Here is a 24,834-nt window from a genome sequence, read left to right on the forward strand (position 1 = left end):
TCTGAGCAAATCTTTATTGAAAATGTTTCCATCTTAACAGAAAACCCCAGGAAGAAACGTAGATGGATGGTTACAACCAAGATATATGACCTCAAGAAAAGAAGAAAAAAAAAAAACACGTCTTCAATCTTAGCAAATAAGTATTCTATTTTATTTCTTTGCTAGTTTTGCTGACTTAAACTCCCTAATAGAGACTGCTTCTGCACGTTCTCAAAGCTTCAAATAGTAAGTGGGAAAATCTTGCATAGTGTTTTTTATAGGAAACCAGGGCTTTTGATCAAACAGTCCTGAGACTTCCTTCTCTCTTACCTACTCACACCACTGCTGACAAAGATGGAAATTTGTTATCTAAAATGCTATTTTAAGCTTTTAAATCTAAAAAAAATTAAGCCTGAATAAAACAATTCAAGATATCTGTTTTGGGGACTTTAGGCAGATACCAGAAAGTTAAGTCAAAAATAAATCCAAAGCTGAAAAAAATCCAAAAAAAAGGCAATTTTTCTCCAAAATGTTATTTAAAATGACAAATCTATGTCACTCCCCAGAAGAGTCCATTACTTCTCTACGGAGTCCTCCAACTAATGCTAGTTTCCCACGAATACAGCCACTTTCGGGAGATGAGCACCCTGGTGGCAAATGTGCTCGGGTCCCTGCAAATCTGATGTTTCTCCAGCAAAAAAATAAAAACAAAAATGGAAATGAAACCTGGCCGTCCTTCTGACTGAGGCTCTAGAAGCCCCAGGAAGGATGGTGCTTGGCGGGGAGGTCTTGTCTCCACACAAGGGTGGTCTATGGAAGTACAAGAGGCACATTGGCCGCATTCAGCCAGGACCCAGTAACCATGGTCTCAGTGGATCTTGGCCTGCACTCAGCCCCGCTGGGTCTGGACATGGAAAGACATATACAATCATTCTGTTTACGAAAACTCAGCTGGCCTTGCAAGTATCCTAAAGAAGAACAGCAAAACCATCTATTAAAGCTATATTTTTCTTAAGAACATTCCCCTTCTTAATAACGAAGTAATTAAAGCAAACCATTCCTCAGTCCTTCTGCGCTCCCCTGCCCCCATGCCCTCCCCCATGTACGCACTCCAAGCCCCCACCCCGCCTCTGTCCACCCCCCGCCCCGGTCCAGCCCCTACCCACTCTGATGTTCCTTCCCAACCCCCACCATCACCTCGCTGAGCCCCAGGCCTTGAGACCCTGATGCCTAGACTGTAGAGCTGGCCAAAGCTGAGAACAGCAAACAAAGGAGCAATTGTGGGAACTGACACTCAAGGCCTCCGGCGTTGGTTCTGCGCTTGGAGATGCTGGCAGGGCTGGTCTTCTCACAGGGCACCCCGTCCATCTCAAAACAACAAAGCATGGGACGTCACTGCCTGCAGACGGCTCAGTGGGGCTGCTAGCTACCGTGAAGCGGGGGGGCATTGAAGAAAGGGGCCTTCTCCAGGAAGGGAACGTGACAGAAGTGAAAATCCTGGGCCACAGAAATTAGGCAACACCTGCCATCAAATCTATCTTTAAAATCCCTAATGCCTTCCTCAAAGGGAACTGAAATGGAAAAAGAAATAAAAAAGGGTGAGTAAGAAAAATGGGGAGGGTTGGAAGAAGGGAGAGAGGGTGGGAGAAAGTCTGGTTTACAATTCTAGTTTGGGGTAGAAAGTGTAGTTATGAAATGGCAACTTCAAGCAGAAATGAATCTGAGGGTTTGATCCCAGGCTCATTTTTAAATCCCAGTTTCAGGAAACAGGGTGCCGAACAGGAGGCTCTCTGGTGGGCGCCAGCCCTAAAAGCCTTCCACGGAGAGCGTGTGGTTGAGTGCGTAGGTGTCACTATCTTCTTCCTCCAAAAGCAGCTTGTCGATGGTCAGGGAACCGATGGCTCTCCTGGGGTCCTCGGCGTCCGGAAGGACTGGCTCGGGGATGGAGATCGGGAGCTGGACAAACTGGGGCCCAGGCAGGGCTGGGGCTGGAGGCTGGTACTGCAGGGTGGAGGTGGGCAGCGTGGACAGCGGCTGAGGCCACGGGAAGTAGGTGAGGGGAGCCTGGTGCTCAGGCCCCTCCAGCGGGGGCCCCACGGTGGGCGCAGCAGCACTCCTCGTCTGTGATGGGGGAGACGCAGGGTGGTTAGCAGCCCTGGCTACCCACTGCTCACCACGGTCCTTGCGGGATCTCTGTTTCCCTCCCCTCAGCCCTTCTCACTCCAGAAGGCTCTGCCTTCCCCTGTGCAAAGCCTCCCCCAAGCCAAACTTCCACATCCCTTCCTCTGTCACTCACTAGGTACATGCCCTCTCATACGTCCCCACCTGAAGCCTCTGTTTTCTCATCTGTAAAACAGATTACCCAAAGGACTGACATCACAGGGCTGAGCGAAGAACAGATGCTTCTCCAGATTTCACTGAATAGAAAATGCATCCAGATTTCAGAGATATCAAAATATGTGTGTGGAGGGGTGACATGCATCTTAAAATCAATGATAAAACAGCGTATTAAACAACAAGCCTGTCACACAGCAGAGCAGCTGCATTGCCAAGCGGCCACAGCTGTGCCTAGACACAAAGACTGTCCTGGCTCCACACAGCAGGTGTGGGATCCTGAGGACCCCCTGAGCTCAGCTCCTCTAGCCTCCCATTACCTCAGCCTCTGCTGCTGCTTAGCTGGGTCCCCTGAGGCCTTTCTAGGGACCGCCAAAGGTCAGGGCCATTCTCCCAGGCGCTCTGTAAACAGTATCTTTCACCTGCATGGCAGCCATCCTACAAGTCCCAGCTCAGGCTGCCAAAACCAGGGCCTGGATGCCACTGATGAGGAAGGAGGGAGGGGAGGGCTGTCTTTGCAAGGAATGATGTGTGTGTAAGAGGCCAAAACCTCGCCCATCACCCTCTGTCCCCTGTCACATTTCCTCCAGTGGCCACTCTGTCTTGAGAACAAGCTGTTAGAGTCATTAGTACTGTGTGTTCGGTCATGTCTGACTCTCTGTGGCCAACCAGGCTCCTCTGTCCATGGAATTATCCAGGCAAGAATAACGGAGCAGGTTCCCATTTCCTACTCCAGGGGATCTTCCCAACCTAGGGATTGAACCCACATCTCTTGTGTCTCCTGCATTGGCAGGTGGATTCTTTACCACTGGGGAAGAGCTTATTTCAATCTTCTGGGACCTTGCTGCAAAGCAGATTCTGGTACAGGAGGTCTGATCAGACCTGGAATCTGCATTTCTAATAGGATCCCAGGTGATGCCAATGCAGCAGGTCCAAGGATCACAGTTTGAGTAGCAAGGCTTTAGGGTATTTTTCTATAGAAGAATAGAGCCAGAAAGGGTCTCAGAGGACTTTCGGCCTCCCAACAAAGCCTTATCACTTCTAGTATTTAAAAAATCCAAATGGAAATCCTACATAAACCTGGGCAGGTCAACTACCACTGCAGGTTTCTTGGCTCAGGGATAGAATTACATCAACCCTTCATACAGGTCTTATCTCCTGCGGATCAGGAGTGGAAATTGTTAGCTCTAACCAGCTTTGATGAGTTAATTTACAGAATGGCAAAACAAATAAATTATTTCTTAATAAATATGGTTTGTTTGATACACAGAACTTTTCAAAGCAAGAGGTAGGACTGATGAAAAGGATAAATAATGAAAGGAATTCTTGGTCTTGAAAAGGTTGGGAACCATTGTGTCCACCACTCCCCACCCCACTCTAGGCCTCCAATATGGAAATGAGCTGCCTGGGAGGGGTGTTGAATGAACTGCTTCCCATCCACCATCATTCAGGTCCCACCACTGGTTTGCTGAGCAGCGGGTGGGCATGGAGGGGGAGGGGTCCTGCAACCCAGACTTGGGTGGTGCTTGAAGGGGAGGAGCTTCAGGACAACATTGGACCTTGAGGTAAACAGAGGGGGTTGGGGGACCAAAGCAAGCTCATCATGGATGGGCTTTGCAGTGACTCATGAGAGCCTCGCTCTGCCTCCCACAGCCTTCCTTGGACCGGTGCTGGATATGGCTGTAACCACTGTCTTTTCCCCTCTGAACACCTGGGAGAGTCCCATTCCTTTGGTCAAACAGGCACCATCCACATAAAACTATTTCTCTTCCTTCCTCCATTCCTAGGGGAGCAAACCCTTTCTTTCCTATCCAGCACTTGAGGATAGCACTTGGTTTATGCTATTGGTCAACTTTGAGGCAATCATAATAACTCGTATCTATTGAGTGCTTTCTGTATTCTGGAAACCAGGATGAACCCAAGAAGTATTCTAAGCAGTCTAGGTGCATAGGCCATCGATCATGACATCAACCCTTTCATTAGTATTCCCATTTTACAGATGAAAACATTGAGATTCAGAGCATTAAGTCACTGCGCTTGGGGTCACAAAGCTAGTGAATGAAGGGGCAGAGTGTCAGACAACCTGACACCAGAGGTGGAACTCAACAAATTACCCTGCAGGTGGGTCTCTCTCCATCAAAAGCACAGTTTTCTGAAAAGTTGTGTCACGTGTTGCTCAGCCTAGAAATGTTCTGAAAAATCCCAGTATTGGGTGAATAATCACCCCCTAAATCATCTGAGTAGAAAGGAGAGGCTGGCAAGAGACCCCATGCAAACTTCACCTGGTTCCCCATTCAGGAAAAACTAAGACCCATCCCTGAGGCTCACCGTGTCCGAGGCAGCAGGGGAGTGAGGGCAGACCAGCAGGCGGGTGGGCGTGCCAGCCCAGGGAGCATAAGGCATGATAAAGGAGGCTGTCAGCCTTTGTATGGGAGACCTTTGAAGTCACTGGGAATGAAAGAAGGCCTCCCTGAACCATTCACCCAATAATGGGGTTTGTAAGAAAATTTCTAGGGTGAGCAACACGTGACACAACTTTTCAGAAAACTATACTTCGGATGGAGTGAGAACCACCTACAGGGTAGTGTTTTGAGTTCTGTCTCTAGTGTCAGATCGCCTTACACTCTACCCTGGAGGACAGGGTGGGCTTAGATGACCTGATTATCCTGGGCATCAAGAGCAAGGAAGCTCAGGGGCAGGAAATCAGCCCAGGTTCTAGAAGGGCACCCTCTGCATAAATGCCTTCGTGTGACATACCGTGACATTGGTGATGAGCGGCTGGGAGGCGTAGGTCAGCACCGAGGAGGGCCCCACGACCGTGTAGCTGGGGCACACAGGCTGCACGTACATGTCAGCCGAGTAGGGGCAGCTGACAGCCTCGTGGGACACGTACTCGGTGTAGGGCGTCCACGGGGCCAGGGGCTGGAGGGCAGCCGGGGCGGGCTGGGAGAGCCAGCCTGCGCACAGGGGCCCCTCCTCCGTCACTGTGGAGGCAGAGACCTCCATGTCAAGGCAGGAAGGACCTGTGGGAAGGAGGAGGTTACAGAGCTGCCCGTGACACCCAGACCAGGGGCTGGGAGGAGGCCGGGGCCGCGGGGAGCTCTTACCCACTGCAGTGTAGGTCGCCAGGGGCTGGTGGGGCAGCATCACCTAGAGGGGGGAAGGAGGATGGGGTGCAGGGTTCAGCCACCTCTAGCAAGTTGTCTGCAGGAAGCTCGTCCAGAGGGTCCCAGGGCAACAAAGGAGGCGGATGGAGGGCAAGAACCCCCCTCGTCAGAACAAGCACCTGCCCCACGACCCAACCAGCACCACCTATACTTTCCAGGGGGCGGGTGTTTCTTGAACAAGAATGCTGTGCACTTAGGTAACAGGTCTCACCCTGTGCCAGGGGGACCCTCAAATCCTGTCAGGACGTGTGAGACCACTGCTGCCCAAGTGGGATTCCTCACCCCACTTCAAGTGACTCAACTTCTTCTGCCCTGGGCCCAATCTCCAGCAGCCACACCTCTGCGACGTGTGGTCCTCATACCCTCACTGAGGATCCCATGGAGCACGGACATACACCCCGCCTGGCCCCCTTGGACCACGCCCCACCCCCTACACACACACACACACACACACACACACACACACACACACACACACACACACACACTCTCTCTCTCTCTGATCACAGCAGCCCCCTCACCGCAGTCGGCGTCACCGACACTGCAGTCGGCGTCACCGACGTCGCGCTGCTGGCATGGCCCCGCTTCCTCCTCAGCAGCTCCTTCACCGGCTCCTTCACACGCACGCCCTGGTATGGCCGGGGTGGGGCCGGGGTTTGCTCTGGAGCTGTGGCTGCAAAGACAGCATCACTGGTACTCGTCTCCCTGTACAGACAGACCCCAGCCCAAGGTGCCCGCTCTCCTCCAGGGTCTGCCTGCTCACCTAAACTGTGCTTGAAGGTGCGGGACCACACGTGACTTCCTAGGACATTCCTCCCAGGGTTAGCACCCCTCCTGCCCCAAACCTTCTAGGCTCCCCTCCATCCAGACGATTCAGGCTCAAGCACCACAGCATGATCTCAATCCAATTCCCCAAACTTTTTGTACACTAAACACCACGTGGAGCCTGTCGGACCAGAAGCTCTGTCTAGATTCCTCCTCTCCACCTTCTGTGAAGGTCTGCCCTCCTCATCTCTACCAGCGATCTCCCAGGGTCAGAAGTTCCTCTCACTTTTCTCAACCTCTTGAGATTCTTCCTGACCCAAGACTGCTACTACCACCCTCCTAGCTGACCACCGGGACCCACAGACTTTGCATCATCCTACAATCTCTTCAACACTTCCAGACAGGTTAGAATTCATCATAGGGGGCAGCAGAGGATGGTGTAAGAGCAGGGACTCTGAGTCAGAAGCCACTGGCCTCAAAACTTGCCTCTGACACTTTCCAGCTGTGTGATCCTGGGTGAGTCACAGGCACATCTCTCTGTGCCTCTCAACTGGCAATTTCTTATCAAAGGAGCATCGTAAGGAGTCCCTGACACAGTAAATGGGAAGCATAACACAGGCTCCCCAGGTGTCGCAGGAGACACAAGAGACGCAGGTTCAATTCCCGGGTCAGGAAGGTGCCCTGGAGAAGGAAATGGCAACCCCCTCCAGTATTCTCGCCTGGAAAACTCCATGGACAGAGGAGCCTGGCAGGTTATATAGTCCATGGGGCTGCAAAGAGTCAGACACGACTGAGCGAGCACACACACACACACACAGTACATGCTTAGTACAAAATCAGAGACAGAATTAGGGGCTTTCCTGGTGGCTCAAATGGTTAAGAATCTGCCTGCAATGCAGGAGACCCAGGTTCGATCCCAGGGTCGGGAAGAAGCCCTGGAGAAGGAAATGGCAACCTACTTCAGTATTCTTGCCTGGAGAATTCTATGGTCAGAGGAGCCTGGGTAGGCTACAGCCCATGGTGTCACAAAGAGCTGGACGTGACTGAGCGACTGAACACTTTCACTTTCACAGAATTCAAATACAAGCATTCAAATAAATCTGTAGTCTGCTATGTAATAATTAGTAATCCCTTTTTTGCTATAAATTTATTATGCCCCTAGCTAGACTATAAACTTCCCAAGGTGAAATAGTATACCTTATTTCTCTATATCTTCCCAAGTAGCATGTCCATAATAAACTTAACAAGTTATTGATTGACTAATTGGTTGGATGGTTTCTTAAAATGTGCTGCCAACTCATTTTTCCTTCACCTTTCCTGGACATTTAGAATGGGCTGCAGTGAGTGCTTCCCAGGTTTTCTGTGGCCCCCAGGACAAATAACCAATGGTGATCCATATGCCTGGGGCCAGAGAGTATCCAGCTTCATTTCTCAGAGAAGGTTCCCTCTGCCTTTTGTCATCAAGGCCAGGAAACTGAAGCACCACGGGCTGGAACACAGGGCTTTCTCCGACCAGGAGAGCAAGTCCAAAGCAGCCATTGCTGGGCAGGACAGTCTGCCCTCCCAGAGGGAAGCCTGGTGCCTTGGACCCCTGGAGGGCAGGCCTGGGTCAGCCCAGAAAGGCAAGTAGCACGGGGCCTTCAGCGCACATGGTATCACTGATAAGGGCCCAGGGACCTGGGCTCTGAATCAAAAGCCCGGAAGCCCAGATATCTATTAAACCCGGATCCACAGCGCTGCCCTAACCGAACTTTGCTCAGTAAATACCCAGCTGATAACACCCCAAACCTGACCAGCACCAGACCTCCATCCCGGCTCCAAACGCACACATGGCTGGCCTGGAAGCCCCGGCAGAGAAGCAGGGGGAAGAGGGAAGAGATGTTCAAGAGCCGCAGGATTACATGAGAGTCAGAGGACCCCAGACTCAGATACATTCACAGGGGCTTCCGAACCTGGCCAAGTAAGCTGAAGTGACTGGAGAGTGATACAAAAGACAGATACCCAGACCCTGCTCCCGAACAGTCTGATTCTGGGCGTTTGATGTGGGCTTATGAATCTGTATTTATAAATATCCCTCCGGTGATTCTGAAGCTCTGATGGGATTAGAATCCCTTCTAATTCATCCCTAATCTCCCTTTAACATCCCAGAAGAGATTAATTATCTTCTTTCTAACATCCCCTGTCATAACAAGGGATCCTTACTGATATTCACTTATTCTTTCAAATATTTCTGGGTGCTGAGAATACAGCACTGAACAAGATAGATGTGGCCACTGCCCACATGCATCTTGCAGTCTAGTGGGACAGATGAATGATAAAGCAGTTACAACTTGTGAAATTCAGGTTGAAGCAGGAGTGTATAGCAGAGAAAGCCAGCCTGGGACCTGCGCCCTGGGACCTCTGTGCACCATCATCTTTGTTTAAGCAGCAGTGACAAAGGACTTTAGAGCCTAAGATACCTGGGCTATGAGTTTCAGGTGGAAAGGTCTCAGTTGATTTACATACCGAGCCTCAATTTCCTCATCTGTAGAATGGGGCTAATAGTTCCTGTCGTACACGGTTCTTGTGAGGATTAACTGAAACAATACATAGGAAGCTTCCAAAGCCATGTCCAGCATGTGGTCAACATTCAACACATGTTATTATCCTTCCTCTTCCCCACCCACATCCACTTTCCTCTAGAGAGTGCTGTCAGAAAGCTCTTGCTCCTACTTGACCTGCCTCATGGTGACAAGCAGCATTTTCCTTTGCGTTACCTTCTAATTAAACTCACAATTCATGATCCATTTAAAGCTTTCTCATGGGCAGAATGAGGATCACAATGGTTTGTATTTGGTAAGGTAATTTGAGAATTACATGTAAATGCTTAGAATAGAGCTTACACTGAGAAAGCATTAAATAAATGTGAGCTAATATCATCATTGATATTTGTAGCAGGGTCCCCTCCCAGCAACTGAAGACAGATCCGAGGTGCCCTATAGAGTCGGAACAAACATTCCATTCCTTCAGCTATTTCTTTTTTTGGATTCCAAGAAAGAGTGAGAACATTAGAATAATTTAATGCAAACTAAATTAACACAGCAAGAAGTGGGGAAAATAATACAGATAGCATCAGGCACTGGCTGGTGATTTTTTAAAAATAGCCAAATTTTATTATTAATATTTGAATTACCATATGTTGATTGTGATTTCCTCCCATAGTATCAAGCATCAGTGTATAAATAAAAATTAAACCTAGGTTTGCAAAGAGCCTGGGGTTAAGACGGCCATAAAAAGCCACTGTGAACCCATGTTCTGATCGCATTTGTGCTTCTCAGTGATCAACAACTCACTGAGGACAGGGCTCATGAATTTTAACCTCTCTCTCAAGTGCTTCAGGATGTAGTAAAATAGGAATATTGTTCATGTTTGTCCCCTCTGGACAGAGCTAGTTTGTTTCTGTTTATAGTTAGTGACGACCTCTACAACTGATTAAGAATGATTCCCATGCTGTTTCCTTCAGCTACTTCTTAATGACGTGTTTGAGTCCCTCTAACCTTCCTTCTGTCTGCATCCCTCCAGCACAAGTTCTGCCACTTCCCCTTATGAAGATGCCAGTGGTGACCGCAGGCCCCAGGTGTGGCCTGACACTGTGGGGGTTGGGGGGGGGGGCCTGCCCTCGCACACTCTGGTCTCCCATTCTCAGGGTTCCCCACAGCTCCAGCAGATTGGTTCACGCCCATATCACTCAACCTACACCGGTCTCTGGTTGAGTTTCTAGCTATTCTTAGGCAGACCGTGCGGCCTGAGGCCTTGTGCACTCAGGAGAAACTTGAGGGATAGAGTTATTTGGGGGTCTGAGCATGGTGGTCACACTTCATTCAGCTGGGGCACAAGAAAGGCATGATCCCCCCACACACACACCTCAGAGAGGTGTACGGTTCAGCCCCCACTGATCTGCTGATACACTTCTGGGGAAGGGACAGGGGGACTCCGGACCCCACTGCCTCCCTGGAAGTGGACACGGGGACCGCCAGACTGCAAAGCAGCCACCTGGGCACTTCCTGCTTCTTGGCAAGTGAGAACTTCCTGCCTCCTGTTGGTTTTGAATCAATGAACAAAGAGGGCTTGGGGAGCTGCTGTGAGCAGAGGTCATCACACTCTGAGGTCTGGACTTCCTCGGAACCCACAGTGTCAACAGGTGTGCCCTGGAACAACCACCATCTGGAGAGAAGTTTCGAGGTCCCCACCTCTTCCTACTGCAGTCATGAAACTCCCACAGCTCCCAAGGACCTCCTGGCCCACAATTCCCACAGGACCCCAGTGGCCCAAGTGTATTTGCAAGGTGGAAAACCTGCAGTTGGCATCTTTCATACCAACCTTTGTGAAGCAGCAATAACCATCTATAATTCCACAGTGAACTCTGGACTCCCTACTGCCACTAGCATGAGAAATGAGCCCACAAACAGAAATTTGGAAGAGGAAAATAAGTTTGTCTGAAGTCATGATTGCTTTGCCTTGGGTCTTCTGGGTCCCTCAATAAAATAACTAAAGAAAATCTTAAGATTATCAAAATAATTTCCTCAGATAATACTACTAAATAAAGGAAGAGCCAAGGAACACAAAACTGGAGATCAAAATAACACACAAGCAGAGATGAAAGTCCAATTTCCCAAAGCAGAGTTGACCAGAGATTTTCACAGCCCCCAATCGAATTGCAGATACAGGTAATAGTCTCTCAAAACCTAAGTTTTCTCACCATTTATCCTGTGGTTTGAAGACCCTTTACCTCTCTTGGGGGTATCCACATGTCCAGCACTGAGAAAACTCCTTCCACCTAAACACAAGCCTCTTGACTCTCATGGGGACTCTCCAGTTTTAGTCTGAGAAGTTCAGTCATATTATCTCTCCACCACTGCAAGTCAGTCGGCAATGTTGTTTGGGAGAAAAACAAAACTCATTTACAGAAAAACCTATGAATTTGGCCCCACTGAGGGCTTCCCTTTTCCAAAATGAGCAACGAAAAAATCTGAAGGTATAAAAAGTCAGCAGAGGCTATTTCAGTTCCCCCTGCCACACACCCGGACATGCTCCACATCACAAAAATAAGAGTCCTGCAGCTGCTGTTCCACTGGAAAGCACAGACCATGACAGAGTCGAGCCCAAGGGTCACCTGAGAGAGCACTCTGGCTGCATGTGGGCCCAGGCTTGCTTTGCACCAAGCTTCGGGAACATAGGATTCTGCTGATTTAAATAAACATGGCCCTCGGTTCCTTGATGAGGTATGATAAACATCACCAAGGAAACATGCAAAATCGCCAGCACTTGTTTATTTAATGACCCCATGCAAACCATGTTCACACCACAGTAAGAAAGCTACAACTAAAAAGGTAGGTCCCAGTGAAGCCAACACCCAGGCATCTCCTCGGGGCAGCTTTAAGAGAGCCCTCTTCAGGCAGAAGGTACCTAGAACAGCCCCCAAGATATTCTTGAAAGAACGCTCTTCTCCCAGCCATTGTCCGGTCACAGATCTCCCATGAGCCAGCGGGGCCAGGCCATGCGCTGAACCCCAGTCGGGACCACTGCCCTAAGGGATTCAGGCTGAGCCTACACTTCCATCATCAGGGGACCAGGAAGGGAAACCCATCCCACCCATCTTGACAATCTCGTTGACAGTGCTTCCCATTTACAACTGACTGGTTGAAACATGAGGATGCAGCCACATGAGACCATTTTGAAAGACAAAACTTTTCTGGCCCAGAAGGACACATAACCCAGTATTGATCACTCCAAAATAACCACAGTACATATTACTCTCCTTTGCTGATGAACCTTCAGAAATATTTCAAAAACTAAAAAAAGACCCACTAAGGAGAAATACAATAATTTTTTCTTTTATATCAAAACCAAAACCAAATAATTGAACAATAGGCATTCAAGGCATTCAAAGTCTAGGGCTAACCTAGCTTCTAACTAAAAACAAAGTCTTAAAAGTTGCTGACACTCTGAACTTTAATGAAAAGAAGCTTATTTGTGTTCTTGACCTAAGATAGTTGAGGACTCCGGGGAAAGCTTAACTCAATTCAGCTAAAGGATTATTCATATCCTTAACTGAACACTACTGCAAGTGTTGCTGGTGAAGGTCTGAGTCACATTTTTAAATTTGTTCTTTGCATTCACGGACAATGGCTGATTTTTTTTCCTAACTGGAAGAAAGAACTTGGGCTTTGGCCAAAGATTGGACTTGACACGCTATAGAATGGTTTTCCCACTCACTTTACACTAGATTGTAGTTTACTTTTTTTTTTAACATCGGCCAATAAAGAGATCCCACATGCATGTAAATGTAGGTTTTCTATTCACTAATGTCTGGACTGAGAAAGACCCTGCAGCCAGGAATTAGCAACGTGTCACTCACATACTTTAGCAATCTACATAACAGGGCCAAGGAGAAACAGACAGATGGACAACAAAGGTGGCTTTAAAGGTGTACACAAGATGCAGGACAGTGAACCCTCAGTTGAATTAGGATTTGATGTTGCTTGAAGGCTGCTGGTAAGCCAAACAGGAGTGAGTCTTCATGTGTAGACTAGGGTGTCTCCATCAGGAGATCTCAAATATGGAAGCTGAGCCCATGTTCTCTGGTCCAGTTGCAGAAGGGAAGGGAACGGTTGGTATTCCCACCACTCCCCCCCAAAACCTCCTGTGTCCCCATTCTAAGAGGCATATTCCCATCAGCCCCCACAGAGCTCACTGAGCAACCATAGGTAATGGAGAACGCATAAGGAGGTCCTCGGTCACTTAGGACTTCCCCTGACCTGGCCAGGCCTAAAGGAGCCAAAGGAAACACCCTGATAAAAGGAGCCAAGGACGCTCCTAAGGGACACTTAGGATGACTGTAGAGTCCCAGATCCAAGGGGTCTAGAGGCCAAGTAATCTCTATTTAAAGGAAGCTAAATTCGGCACTGAATGGACACACCCAGGGTGATTAGACCCCTCCCAAATTCCCAGGTGGTGCTAGTGGTAAAGAACCTGCCTGCCAATGCAGGAGACTTAAGGGACACAGGTTCAGTCCCTGGGTCGAGAGGATTCCCTGGAGGAGAGCATGGCAACCCACTTCAGTACTGTTGCCTGGAGAATCCCATAGACAGAGGAGGCTGGCAGGCTACAGTCCATAGCGTCGCAGAGTTAAGACATGACTGAAGTGACTTAGCACACCCACACCTGAATTATGTTAGGCTTAAGTAGAGAGCCCTTTACCCAGAGCCCCTTCTCATTCACCAAGCTCCTGTCTGAACATTCCACTCTGCAGCCTCAGAATTCCCTGAATTGTCCCAAAAGTTCTGGATGAGCCACCCATGACCTTGGGTGGAGTTAGCCATGTGACCTCTAGTGTCAGAACCTTCTGACTCTTTCCTCAAAGGCTCTACTGCTGAGGTGTCCCTCCCCAAGAATGCTCAGCATCGCTCACCCAGCCGTCCACCCTCCTCCAATCCTCCTGCAGAACAAGTAGAGCATGGAAGGCTCTTGGATTCTGCTCCCAACTCCCAGAGACAGTGTCAGTGTGAGGCCTCTGTTTTTGGAGACTCGGGTATGTTGAGTGCAGGACTTCCAAAGGTCTGTGTGTTTCCTGCTTACGATCTTAACTCCCAAGAGCTCAAAATCACTACTCTCACCTCTGCATGATGTCCTGTGGCTCGCAGAGAATTTGACACAAATGCTTTCACCACAACTTCTGAAATAGACAAAGTCTTCCTCTCACCCTCCTTTTCACGGATGAGGAAAGTGATGCTCAGAGACATTCAATGACTTGCCCAGGGACTGCACTTGTAAAGAGCAGTGTCATCAACTAAACCCAGGACCTCTGATTCCAAGTGCAGTCCACTTCTGCCTCACATTCTGCCTCCCCAGACCAGGGCAAATCTCATTTATCCCTCTGGGCGACACTGAGGTCGGTGTCAAATGGTCCCCTGCTCAGTTCTAACCTTCCTCCCTCCAGGCTGGGAGTCTGGGCCTGAACCACTCCCTCGACTGCCAATTCCCGCAAGAAACGACATCTCCCAGCTGAGGAGGGAGAGCGAAGTCCATGAGAAGCTTACCGGCAGTCTGCTCACATGAGGAGTGGCGAGAACTGAGACCCACACAATTCCCCGCAAAGTTTTATTTTTGGTATTTTTGACTGAAATGACAGCGGATAGGTTCACCTGAGAAACCAGCTGCATCTGCCCGCCTTTTACAGAAACTGGGGTCACCAGAGCAGAAAGGGCTCCCATCTCACATACCGTGTCTCGGGGTTCCAAGGAGACCCTAGTAGAGCGCTCTTTAAACAGGGCAAAGCAAACCACGTCCTTGCCATCATGGAGCTTACCATCTAGGCCGGTAGAGTATGTAGACTTAATCAGATCATAGCACAAGCAAACCTAGAATTACAAACTGGGACAGAGATGCATCTGCCTCACAGTTGAAGTGTTCTGGGCTTGTTTGGCTCATTTTCACCTCAAGTTGGTTCAGTCAGGCTTGAACGAGCAGCAAGTTGGGGGCCCCTGTCTCCAGGGGCTGTATGAAGAGGAGAGTGTCTGAGCATAACTGTTCTGTCTCCAGTGCAATGAGACAGTTCTGGGGTTGGGCTCAGCCCACACCATGCATGGAAGCCTAACCGCAGATAGAACAAAGTAGCCCCAGACATTCAGGACCCTTCCTCAGCCTAGCGACCCTGGACAAACCCCAAAAATGTTTCACTTATCCTGTCCTGGTAGATCAGTCCCCTAGGGGAAGACCCAGACCTAGAAACTCAGATTCCAAGATGGAAATAAGCTGGCTTCAGGAGTTCTAGAGAGTCTCAGATCTAACTTTCTGACTCCTATCTGCAGGGAGCCTTTTGAGTCAGGCTACAACAACTCTCAGTGAAGTCAGAGACCACCTCCTTCTAACGATGGACTCATATCAATTAGGAAGGGAAGAAGCATCTAACGCAACCCTAAAATCCTTGGCACTGAAAAGTGGTGTGGTGTTATTTGGAACTCAAGCAGATCTAGTTTGGAATGTCTACTACATAGCTTACTTATCACTGTGTGACCCTTGACAAATAATGTAAACTGTGTGCGCCTCATTTCTCCACTTGCGGCATGAAAATAATGATCTCCCTCTCATGGGAATATCATGAGGACTGTATGAAATTAACCAAACACCTAGTATGTAATAGGTTTTCAAGAAATGGCTGTTTCTACTTTGTTCTCAGCCAAAAATCTGTGGCCCATTACTCATCAGAAGAGGAGCCTTGGTACAGTGACCCTGACGTGCCCTCATCCAGCTGCATCCTAATACGGAATGTCTCTATTCTCAATATACCCAGGGCCTTCTCAACCTGCCTTCATTGTATTCATGGAAGTCATCCCTCAGATTCTTGGGCCTGATGTCCCCAGCAGCAGGATGGCCCGGTTCAGGAGACAGGGAGGGCAATGATGCTGCAGAGAAACTGATCAAAGACCTCACGTGCAAACAGAGCATGTTTAAATAGAGAAGAGCCAAGAAAATCCTGGCACTGACCTCTTGTAAAGATATCAGGAGCTGAGCAGAAGATCTTTTTTAATTCCAAAGCCACCAGAGGATTAAATTTGTGGTGTATCTTAGTTTTTAAGGACTACTCCAGGAAGGAGCACCTTGAAGATTTTTGAGTGGCAGACAGAGTAACCTGTATGTATCTCCGAAAGGACGGGGATGCAGCCATGACTGAGGCCATTGTCACAGATACATCTTTAAAGGGCTAGAAGCCTAGGAGCACATCTCACATGTGGGATGGAAACATGGAACTACATGAGGGAGGGCTCTTTAGTGAACAGAAAGGGGAGCTTTATCACCTATTAGAACAAGGCAAACTTCTGGCTGACATACTGAGCACTGCCTCAGCTCTATCTAGAGCAACAGGGATCAAAACAGGGGAAGGACCTAGACTGACAGCCAGGGGTGACCCAACCCAGGCTTCTCACCCAAATTCTATAGCAAGGCAGGACCAGAGTGAGAAGATGGAGCAGAGGAGACAGGTACATCTTCCCTCTTTAAGATTGAGACCCAAAGCCTGAATCTAGAATTGCCAGTATAATCTAGAACAGGAAGAACCTATAGTTAGGAGCTGGAGGAGGGGACATTCACTTGTTTGTTCCTTGACTTAAGCAATATCTAGTTTGGGATTTCTAAGACCAAAAGGATTCCTACAAAAAAAAAAAAAAATTTTTCCTGAGACCTTCAGGTGGGGACCATTTCCTTGGAGGAAGGACTCTTTAGACCCAGCATCAGCTACACATTTGGGTATAGCTGGGTATACCCAAAGCTGGGTATACAGTTGGGACAGGCCCAACTGTCCAAGACATAAGGCTCATGGTGGCCCCGGGTACAGCCTACATGAGTGAAGGTAGCCCTAATAATTGACGCATGATGTGAATATAACTGCCAGTCAAAATGAGCTTTTGTTTTAAGTCTCTAGTTTACTAACTGGTAAATTTATGATGTGGGGGAAATCCCTTGTGAAGGATACTGAAGAAGTTAGAACAACAAGCTTGGGAAAGGCATCACTTGGTCAAACTTTGAGGAATGTACCCCCTTCCTTATTCACAAGGTAGCTATGGAGACTGAAAACATGACTTTTCATAGCTTCAGAGCTTCATGGAGACCAATACAACAAGTTCTACAGTGACTCACTTTTCTCTAGGAGTGAGGTCCTTACCCTGGAAGTATTTAAACCAAGGACCTGTCACCAGCTATCAGGGTTCTTGCTAAGAGTAGAGGACTGGTCCAGGTCAGAATTGTCAGGCTGTGATCTAAAACTCTGGAATAGAGTAAAGATGTCTATAAAGTGAATTTTTGCCAAGAAAAGGAAGAAAGTGGGGGAGTCTGGGGGTGAAGGAGCAATCAGAGCTCCAAGATCCTCCTCAAACTGCTCCATGTTTATTGTTGTATCAGAGTTCTGCAGTGATTTTGGTTGGAATAAAGGGGTTGGTGACAAAAATGTTTTACACACCAGCATACAGAGCCTTGGGTTTCCTTCCCAATGCTAGTATTTTATGTTCTAAGCTCCCTTTTCTGTCCCCAGAATCTAAGCAAGAAGTCTAATCATCATTTATTCTGGAGGAGGCACATCCAAAACCATCTACATGCTCCACGGTGACACCTTCCCTGATTCTATTCTCCTCTCCCTCCTGCTGAAGATAACTTGTTTCACTGGTTGATTCCTCTGGCTGGAAACAATCCCATTATTGGCTGGATGCAGGCTTGCATGGGATGATCAATAGATGGTTGATTTTCCTTCTATCCCCTTCTTTCTAGAGTTGGTATTGGTTTCTTTCAGCATTAAAACTTGCTTCTGTCTTCAACACTCTGCCTCCCTTTCCCTTCACTATCTTCCCAGCATTCCTCAGTCCTGGAAGTCTTACCAATCCTTGCACTCCTCTTCCAATTAAATGTATGATTCTTGATAGAGAACCAAAAAGGAATTCAGCTTTTCTTAAGCATGGTCAGATCCCTTCTGGTCCCAACACCTGGTCTGAATATGATTCTGGTCTGTAATTCTCTGGCTACCTGCTCTTCCCAGAAAGTGATACTAATGAAACCATTACTAAGAAAAGGAGGCAGCACATTGCTGTTTCAGTTTTCGGTATCATTTGTGCTATTTCTTGCAGACTTCAAGCTAGATTATGACACCTCAATTCCAATCTTGTGAATTTAAAAAACAAACACAAGTTTGCCAGTCAGTACAAGCCTGCCACCATTCCCCCTTATGAGGCTGGTAGGAAACTGCAGCCCAAGTTCCAAGTCTGGTCACAGAATGGCCAGCTTCACCATCAGTCTTGACCACTAACCCCATCATGAGTTACAAGATGGGAAATATGCACCCTGCTAATTCACACAAAAAAGGCAGAACTCAGATGTCATACAGACTGCAATGTAGGCTTAGCTGCATAAACTTTGTCCTCAGAGGTAATGTGAGAGAGAACAGGAAAATAATGACAGTAACTAACAGCTACTGAGTGTTAACTTAATGCCAGGCACGGTAGTAAACCCTTACCACAAGCCTATGAAGAACTGCATTCCCACCGTGCGTATAAGGAAACGGGAGCAGAGCAAGGTAGGGGGACTCACCAGCATCATACAACCAGTGAGGCATAAGGCCAGGATTCAAACTCATGCCCCAGGGGCTAAGCTTTAAAACCATTAAGAGGAAAGAAAGAACAGAGCTGTCACTCTGTAAATCAAAATAATCCCCTAAACCTGGCTTTCCATGCCTTATTTATACACACACACACACACACACACACACACACACACACACACGTGAAGGGACAGACTGAGTTTTCCAAAGTCCAGACGGTTCAGAGTGAAAGAAGTACAGAGAAGACAAAAGCCTGGGCTCCTAGTACAAGCTTCCACACAGAGCTGCCCAGAAAACACATGGGCTGTGTTATTCTGGGGAGATTCTAGGTCCTTCCCTCTCCCTTTGAATCTGCCATTGCAGCTAAAATATCTGCAGAGAGCCCAGCGAAGGAGGTATAGCAGGAAAGCAAAGACTTCATTTCCTTCAAGCTGAAACACATGCGCCAAAAACGAGTTTTCAAAGTATGAACAGACGTTTGCCAGCGGGAGTGCCCCACGTGTGACATGGTCTTTCACCTAACGTGAAAGGTCCGCACTTCCCCCAAAGCAAGCTCCCAAGCCCCATGAATGAGGCAAGAGCCTCGGGAAGAGGGACAGGACAGGTGAGCCAGACAGCACTCAGGGTAAGTTACTGACTCATCTTTAAGCTTCGTTTTCTCCTCTATGAAATAGAGCTTAAAACAGAACCCACCTCATGAACCTTTTACAAGGATTAAATGAGATAATACATTCGAGTGTGGCAAAGACTGACGGTTGCCACACCCAACACCTGCCCTTTCATTCCTTGCTATCGACCCCTATGTTTTAGAGGATTGACAACGTGCCCAACTAAACAATGGCCCTATTTCTCCCTCAAAGATAGGAGTGGCCATTAGATGTCAGCAGAAGTTGTGCGTTGGTGGGGAAAGGACATGATAGAGAAGCATGATCTTTTTGCCTTTCCCTATTCTTCTTCTTCATGGTCTGAAACACAGATGTGATGGCTGGAGCTACAGGGCAACTAGCAGGCAAATTTGAGGACGACGGCCACATGCCAAGGCCAGCAGACCAAAAAGACAGAAGTCGCCTGAGACACTGTTGGCACTTACAGCTTCCATATAGCCCTGCAGGCTACTATGCACCACTTCCATGTAAGAGAAAGTATACCACTTTTCCTATTTATTCAAATCCATGTATTTTCTGGCCATTTCAATAGCAGTCAAATGCAATCCAAACTGATCAAAGAGAATATCTGATAGACAGCATGGCACCAGGTAAGCCCTTAGCACCCCATAGCTGATGTTTACTCCACGAAAAGGATTGAACCTGCTATACTCACAGTAATGCAATGTCCAAAAGGATATCAGAAGCCATCAATTTCAGCCTCCAAGTCAGCAGTTCTCAGCTTGACTGCACATTAGAATCACCTGGGATGCATTTGAAAATACTCATTTTTTTCTTTTGAAAATATGTATCTATTTTGAATAAGTACTCATGAAGACTCAGCAACTCAACTTGGAAAAGGATTCTAGTCAAGCTCAGTCCCCTTGCCCTCAGCCAGGAAAAGAGAAGTCCCATTTTATAGCTGGCCAACTTGCAACCCAGAGTGGTTAGGTGGCATTCTCTAAGGCCCCACACCTAATTACCCAGAGACTGGAAAGTGGAATCCAAGTCTCCTTCCTGCAAGAATAATTTTTGCCATAGCCTCATACAACCAGTGAAGGACGGGGAGACCTGGCATGCTGCAGCCCATGGGGTCACAAAGAGTCAGACATGACTGAACAATACCAACAACACACAACCAGGACAAGAGGGTTTCAGAGGCGGTCTCTCCATCCCAGGCAGGCCCACTCTTAGCAAGGAGTTTTTCTACAAAAATGAGAAAACCACAATGTCGTTAAGCATTTCATAAAGCTGAAAATTATGTTAATGATCACAATTAGCAACATTAGTTGGCTAATGATCCAACTTTGGTTGTTTGGCTCAAAGTGAGAAATTGGTGGACAGCTTCATTTAGTGGGAAATAAGCTACTTTAGAAATAAACTAGAAGGTGAAAAACAACCTAATATCTTTACTTTGTAATAAGAATGTTTAAACGCAAAAATTTACAGGACTTCTAAGTGAATTAAATGTCCAGGTATTTAGCTAATAAGTGTGGACAATCTTGATTCTTTTTTGTGCCTCACAACAGACCAGATATGCAGCTTTGAATCAGAAGGGAGCTTTCAAAACCTCTGACTCAAGAACTTTGGAGCTGTAGAGGGGGGCAAGGTTGGCTTTCTTATCTAGTTAATAGAGGGAGAAGAAGTAGAGTGTCCACCTTGAAGACATCAGCTCTTCCACTGATTACTCTGTATGTTTAGCTGATGTGTGTCACTTATTCAACCTCTTCCTGTGCAGTGAATTCTTGACCATCTTGTGGATCCTAATTGTCTTTATCAACGAGAACCACTGAATCAATAGATAAACTTGGTAAGAAGCAAGGGTGTTTATTAGGCATATTACTAAAGGTTGTAACAGAATAGAAATATTAGAAGCAGTCCACAGACCTAAATTACTCCTAGTTATAAGTTCATCTGAACTTATGCAGGAGAGTTCCAAATACTGTATGCATATAACAAGTTTTTCTTATCTTTAACTGTACTTTTAACTGCTCTCAAAAAGTTGGCTATCTAGAGGAACCTTGGAGTAAAGTATAGAATTCTATCTTACAGAGAATTTTGAGGCCTGAATTTATCTATTTGGTGAATCTCTGTTCAAGTTATCTGAAATTAAATATTCATGCCATAATAATTTCATAAGAAGTATACCCTGTTCTTAAGATGCCTCCTTGAGCACTACAATGAAGGAACATCAAAGCCAAATCTATAGGACATCAAGTCAAGCAGTCAGTTCACAGAAAATCAGTCAAGCCATTCTTTTGTTATAATGTAGATCTTTCTCTAACATGAATAACAATTTTAAAAAAACAGTCATTCAATTCATTCATTTTCTAACAAGTAGTGTTGAGTCTACTATACACAGTTCCATTGCCTTTAAGAAGAAGTCAACCAAATCAAACTTTTCAGCATCGTGTAAATCATGTCATCAATTGACTGTTAGCTTTATCTCCCATGGGTGTTGTCATTGTGCAAGCCCCCAGTAACTCAGAACCCCCAGAGAAATGAACACCTAAAGTACTACATAAATCATTTTAAACCCAGAGATCAGAAAATCTTGTTTTAAAGGGCCAGATAGTTATGTTTTACTTTTGCAGGCAATATGGTCTCTGGGGCACCTACTCGACTGTTTCATTGTATCAAAAACAGAAGCAACCCTCGATAATATGTAAATGAATAGACATGGCCATGCCCCAATCAGTTTTTATTTACAAAAACAGGTTGTGGGACTGATTTGTCACTGAGGCCACAGTTGCAGACCCCTGTCTGATTCAGACCCTTGGAAAACTGTATGTAGGTCCTATCAATCAAAAATCTTTTGATATGCCTTTTAACTATTCTAATCAAAGTGTGGGAAAGGACTGGAAAAGATTTGGCATAACCCTAAATTACTCAAGATGGGCCCACGGGAGGTGTCCCAGGAGGGATAGTGCTCTCTCGTACCACTGTCATTAATACTCAGGAGACTTGATGACACTTTCCCTATTCTCTACTTTTGTTCTGACAAAAACCTTGTAAAGCAAGCATTAGAACCCCATTTTCCAGATTTGTAAGAAGGTGAAAAGGTTAAATCATTAAGCTGCAGAGACGACTTTCAAACCCAGGCCTGTCTCACTGCACCGTGCCTGCTTTTCTACAGCACTGTTACTAGTTGGACTTAAGAAGGGCTTCTTGCTGGGTGGACGTCAGTCCTTCACATCCACATGGGACCTGCTGGACCCAGTGCAGAACCTGAGGGGAGGGGGCAGCAAGTGGATCTGCAGGGAGCATGACTTCTTTGTCCAACTGACCAGTCAAGCAAATCGCAGATTCATGGCTGTGGCTTGAGGATTTCTGCCTCTGTGTGCCCACAGTTAGGGGCTGATCTGAATCAAAGCCCATGTTCACATTTAGTCTACAAACAGGGGTCACGGGCCAAGTAGGGAGGAGACAACATCTACAAAGTGAATGTTTTCTTAACCCTTTCCAGAACCCCATAATACAGTCATTTCAGCTCATGCCTCGAGGGTGTTTTCTGAAAAAAGAAAGTGCCTTTTCAGCACTCTTGGTGTCTGATTTCAAATTCTGACCTTCTATCAGGTGATTCTAAGTGGGCTGACAACGCTGCCCTGTTTTTACTGGTTTTCCCACAGGGTTTAGTCACCCAGGTACCCTCAGTGCCCTAGACAAGGGCCTCACTTGGGGTAAGAGGGTGGGTCCAGTGCCCAGGGCCTTTCCTAATTCCCTTTAAAGTGCTAAAGAGCAATTAATACGAATTTTGATTATGTATATCTGAACATGTAGAATCATTCACCACAGCTATTCCGGGGATGAACTTACAACGTGGTCTCCCTGGGGATGGAGTTTTGCTGCACCTGACTGACCTCCAGGGAGTGAGCAGGAAACATACCTCTAGCATCCCTTTAAAAAGAAACTGTTACTCTCTTAGGAGAAGTTGAAGAAGGAAAAACGCAGTGTGTAACCAAGAGCGGGAAACAGGGCAGCTCATGTACACAAGGAAGCAACCCATATCTCAGGCACTGAAGCAGAACCACAGCAGACAACAGCATCTCAACGGCGTCTCAGCTTACTCAGGGTAGCTCTGTGGAACTGGTGGGTATCATTTTTACCCTATTTTACATATAAGAAACCTGAGGGTTAAAAAGAAGAAAGTGACTTGCCCTGAGCAGGTAGGAACCAGGGCAGAAGTCCCTGCAGGGGCTCACATAAAACCCACAGACTGAGCTCTAAGGGTCAGGGACAGGGCACACGGAGGCTCAGCAGCTCCCAGGAGGGACATCATTGCCCACCTGCCACCATTAATGCATTTCCACAGGGCCGTCTGCCTTTGCCCCCGAAGGGGAGCATCTTGCTCCACCCTTCTTCTGGGAACAATAGCCACTATCCATACTAGAATATCCCTAGGTATCTTGGAGGGTTCCTATAATTCTTAAACCCAAATTAGAATTCACTTCTTTTCATTGAAGAAAAAAAAAATTGCATCTTGCCAACATCAAACAATGATGAGACTTTACAATCTCAGAAACTTTGAAATCATTCCTTCACATTACACATTAACAAGCTCAACTCTTGGAGAATTTACACAAGAAATAAAGGAAACAATGAGCTGCTGATAAAGTGACTGTAAGCTATGTCTAAATGAAGACATGTTTTCAGAACTTCAAGGGCTCCAACAGACTATCTTGTGTAAAAAATAAAGCTCCCTAATTTATCTTTTTCTGTAAACCTAGGTTCTTTTGTATTACGTTCGCTTGAGGTAGGGTGTACCTGAATTCATTAAAAGGCATTTTAAAGACCTAAGTACCTTTAAAAAGACAGAGCAATTTTTTGGTACCTCTTTCTTGAGGAAGTACAGAACTGAGCCCCAGGAAGGTTCAGCTCTCACGAGGCTATTGAGTTGACTTTGTTTTTCTGAGAAAGGAATGCTGCCGAAAAACTCTGTGTGACTTCAATTATTAATAACAGGAGTGTCTGTTCAGTCCCACATGTGGAAAATAAAGTTCACAGATGTTCCATCCAACTCCAGGGATAAACACTAGGGTTCCAGGTAAACCCACGCCCCCTTGCGCAGGAACCCAGGAGCCTTGCCACAGGAGGCGAAGAATGACCCGTGTGAGGCAAGATAGGAGAGCAGTTGAGGACAGGCTTGACAAGCCGAGTTTCCACATCCTCCCCATGCAGTCAGCGACACACTGTGACTTTGGCAGAAAGCTCAGTAACCCAGAGAGGAACGGGCCCACGGAACTGAACCACAGGCTGAAGAGTAGCTGTTTATAAAAGTAAAGCCACTCAGGTAAAGCTCTCCACTGCCTTCCCCTCCAAATTTTGTTCGGTGAATCATCAGCTGCCCTTTGTTCACCACAGTGATTCGTGTGGGAGAGAGGATGAGCTGTCCCACCTTGGAACACTCGTTCGTTCCCCTCCAACCTGGAAAATCAGCATCACCTCTCACAGGTCGGTTTCTCCACTGGGCTGCACCTCGCCCACCTCGCCCTTCTGCCGCCCTGGCTGGGGACCGGGACCCCGCCGCCTGTCACCCCCGGCACCTCCCGGCTCAGGCTGCCTGCTGGAGCCCCGGCCCTCCCTCGCTGACACGGCTCCGGCAGCCACGGCCCAAACCACTTACGTTTCTGCCAGAGCATGGCCTGCGACAGGATGTTGCCTTTTCTCTTTGAAGCAGACAGTTTGGCTTCTTTAATGTGAGACCCGGGTGTGCTTGCCTCCAGTGGAGCCACCGCCTGCTCGGAGGCTTGCTTCCTCGGCTTTTAAAGGCCGAGTTCCCGCTGCGGGGGCACCGCGTCATCACATCCTCCCACCCGGGCGCCGC

At 47.4% G+C, this 24,834-nt stretch overlaps 1 protein-coding gene across 1 annotated transcript; it reads right to left on the reverse strand.

The window, feature by feature from the left end:
• Window positions 1-24,834, reverse strand: POU2AF1 (POU class 2 homeobox associating factor 1). The gene is made up of 5 exons (XM_061144451.1): window positions 24,634-24,834; window positions 6,002-6,153; window positions 5,421-5,463; window positions 5,071-5,336; window positions 1-2,100 (listed from the first exon to the last, which is right to left on the reverse strand). Exons 1-5 carry the CDS (start codon window positions 24,647-24,649, stop codon window positions 1,786-1,788), a joined length of 792 nt encoding a protein of 263 aa, XP_061000434.1. The 5' UTR covers window positions 24,650-24,834; the 3' UTR covers window positions 1-1,785.

This window comes from Dama dama, chromosome 1 (genome assembly GCF_033118175.1).
Source record: "Dama dama isolate Ldn47 chromosome 1, ASM3311817v1, whole genome shotgun sequence".
Classification (NCBI taxonomy): domain Eukaryota; kingdom Metazoa; phylum Chordata; class Mammalia; order Artiodactyla; family Cervidae; genus Dama; species Dama dama.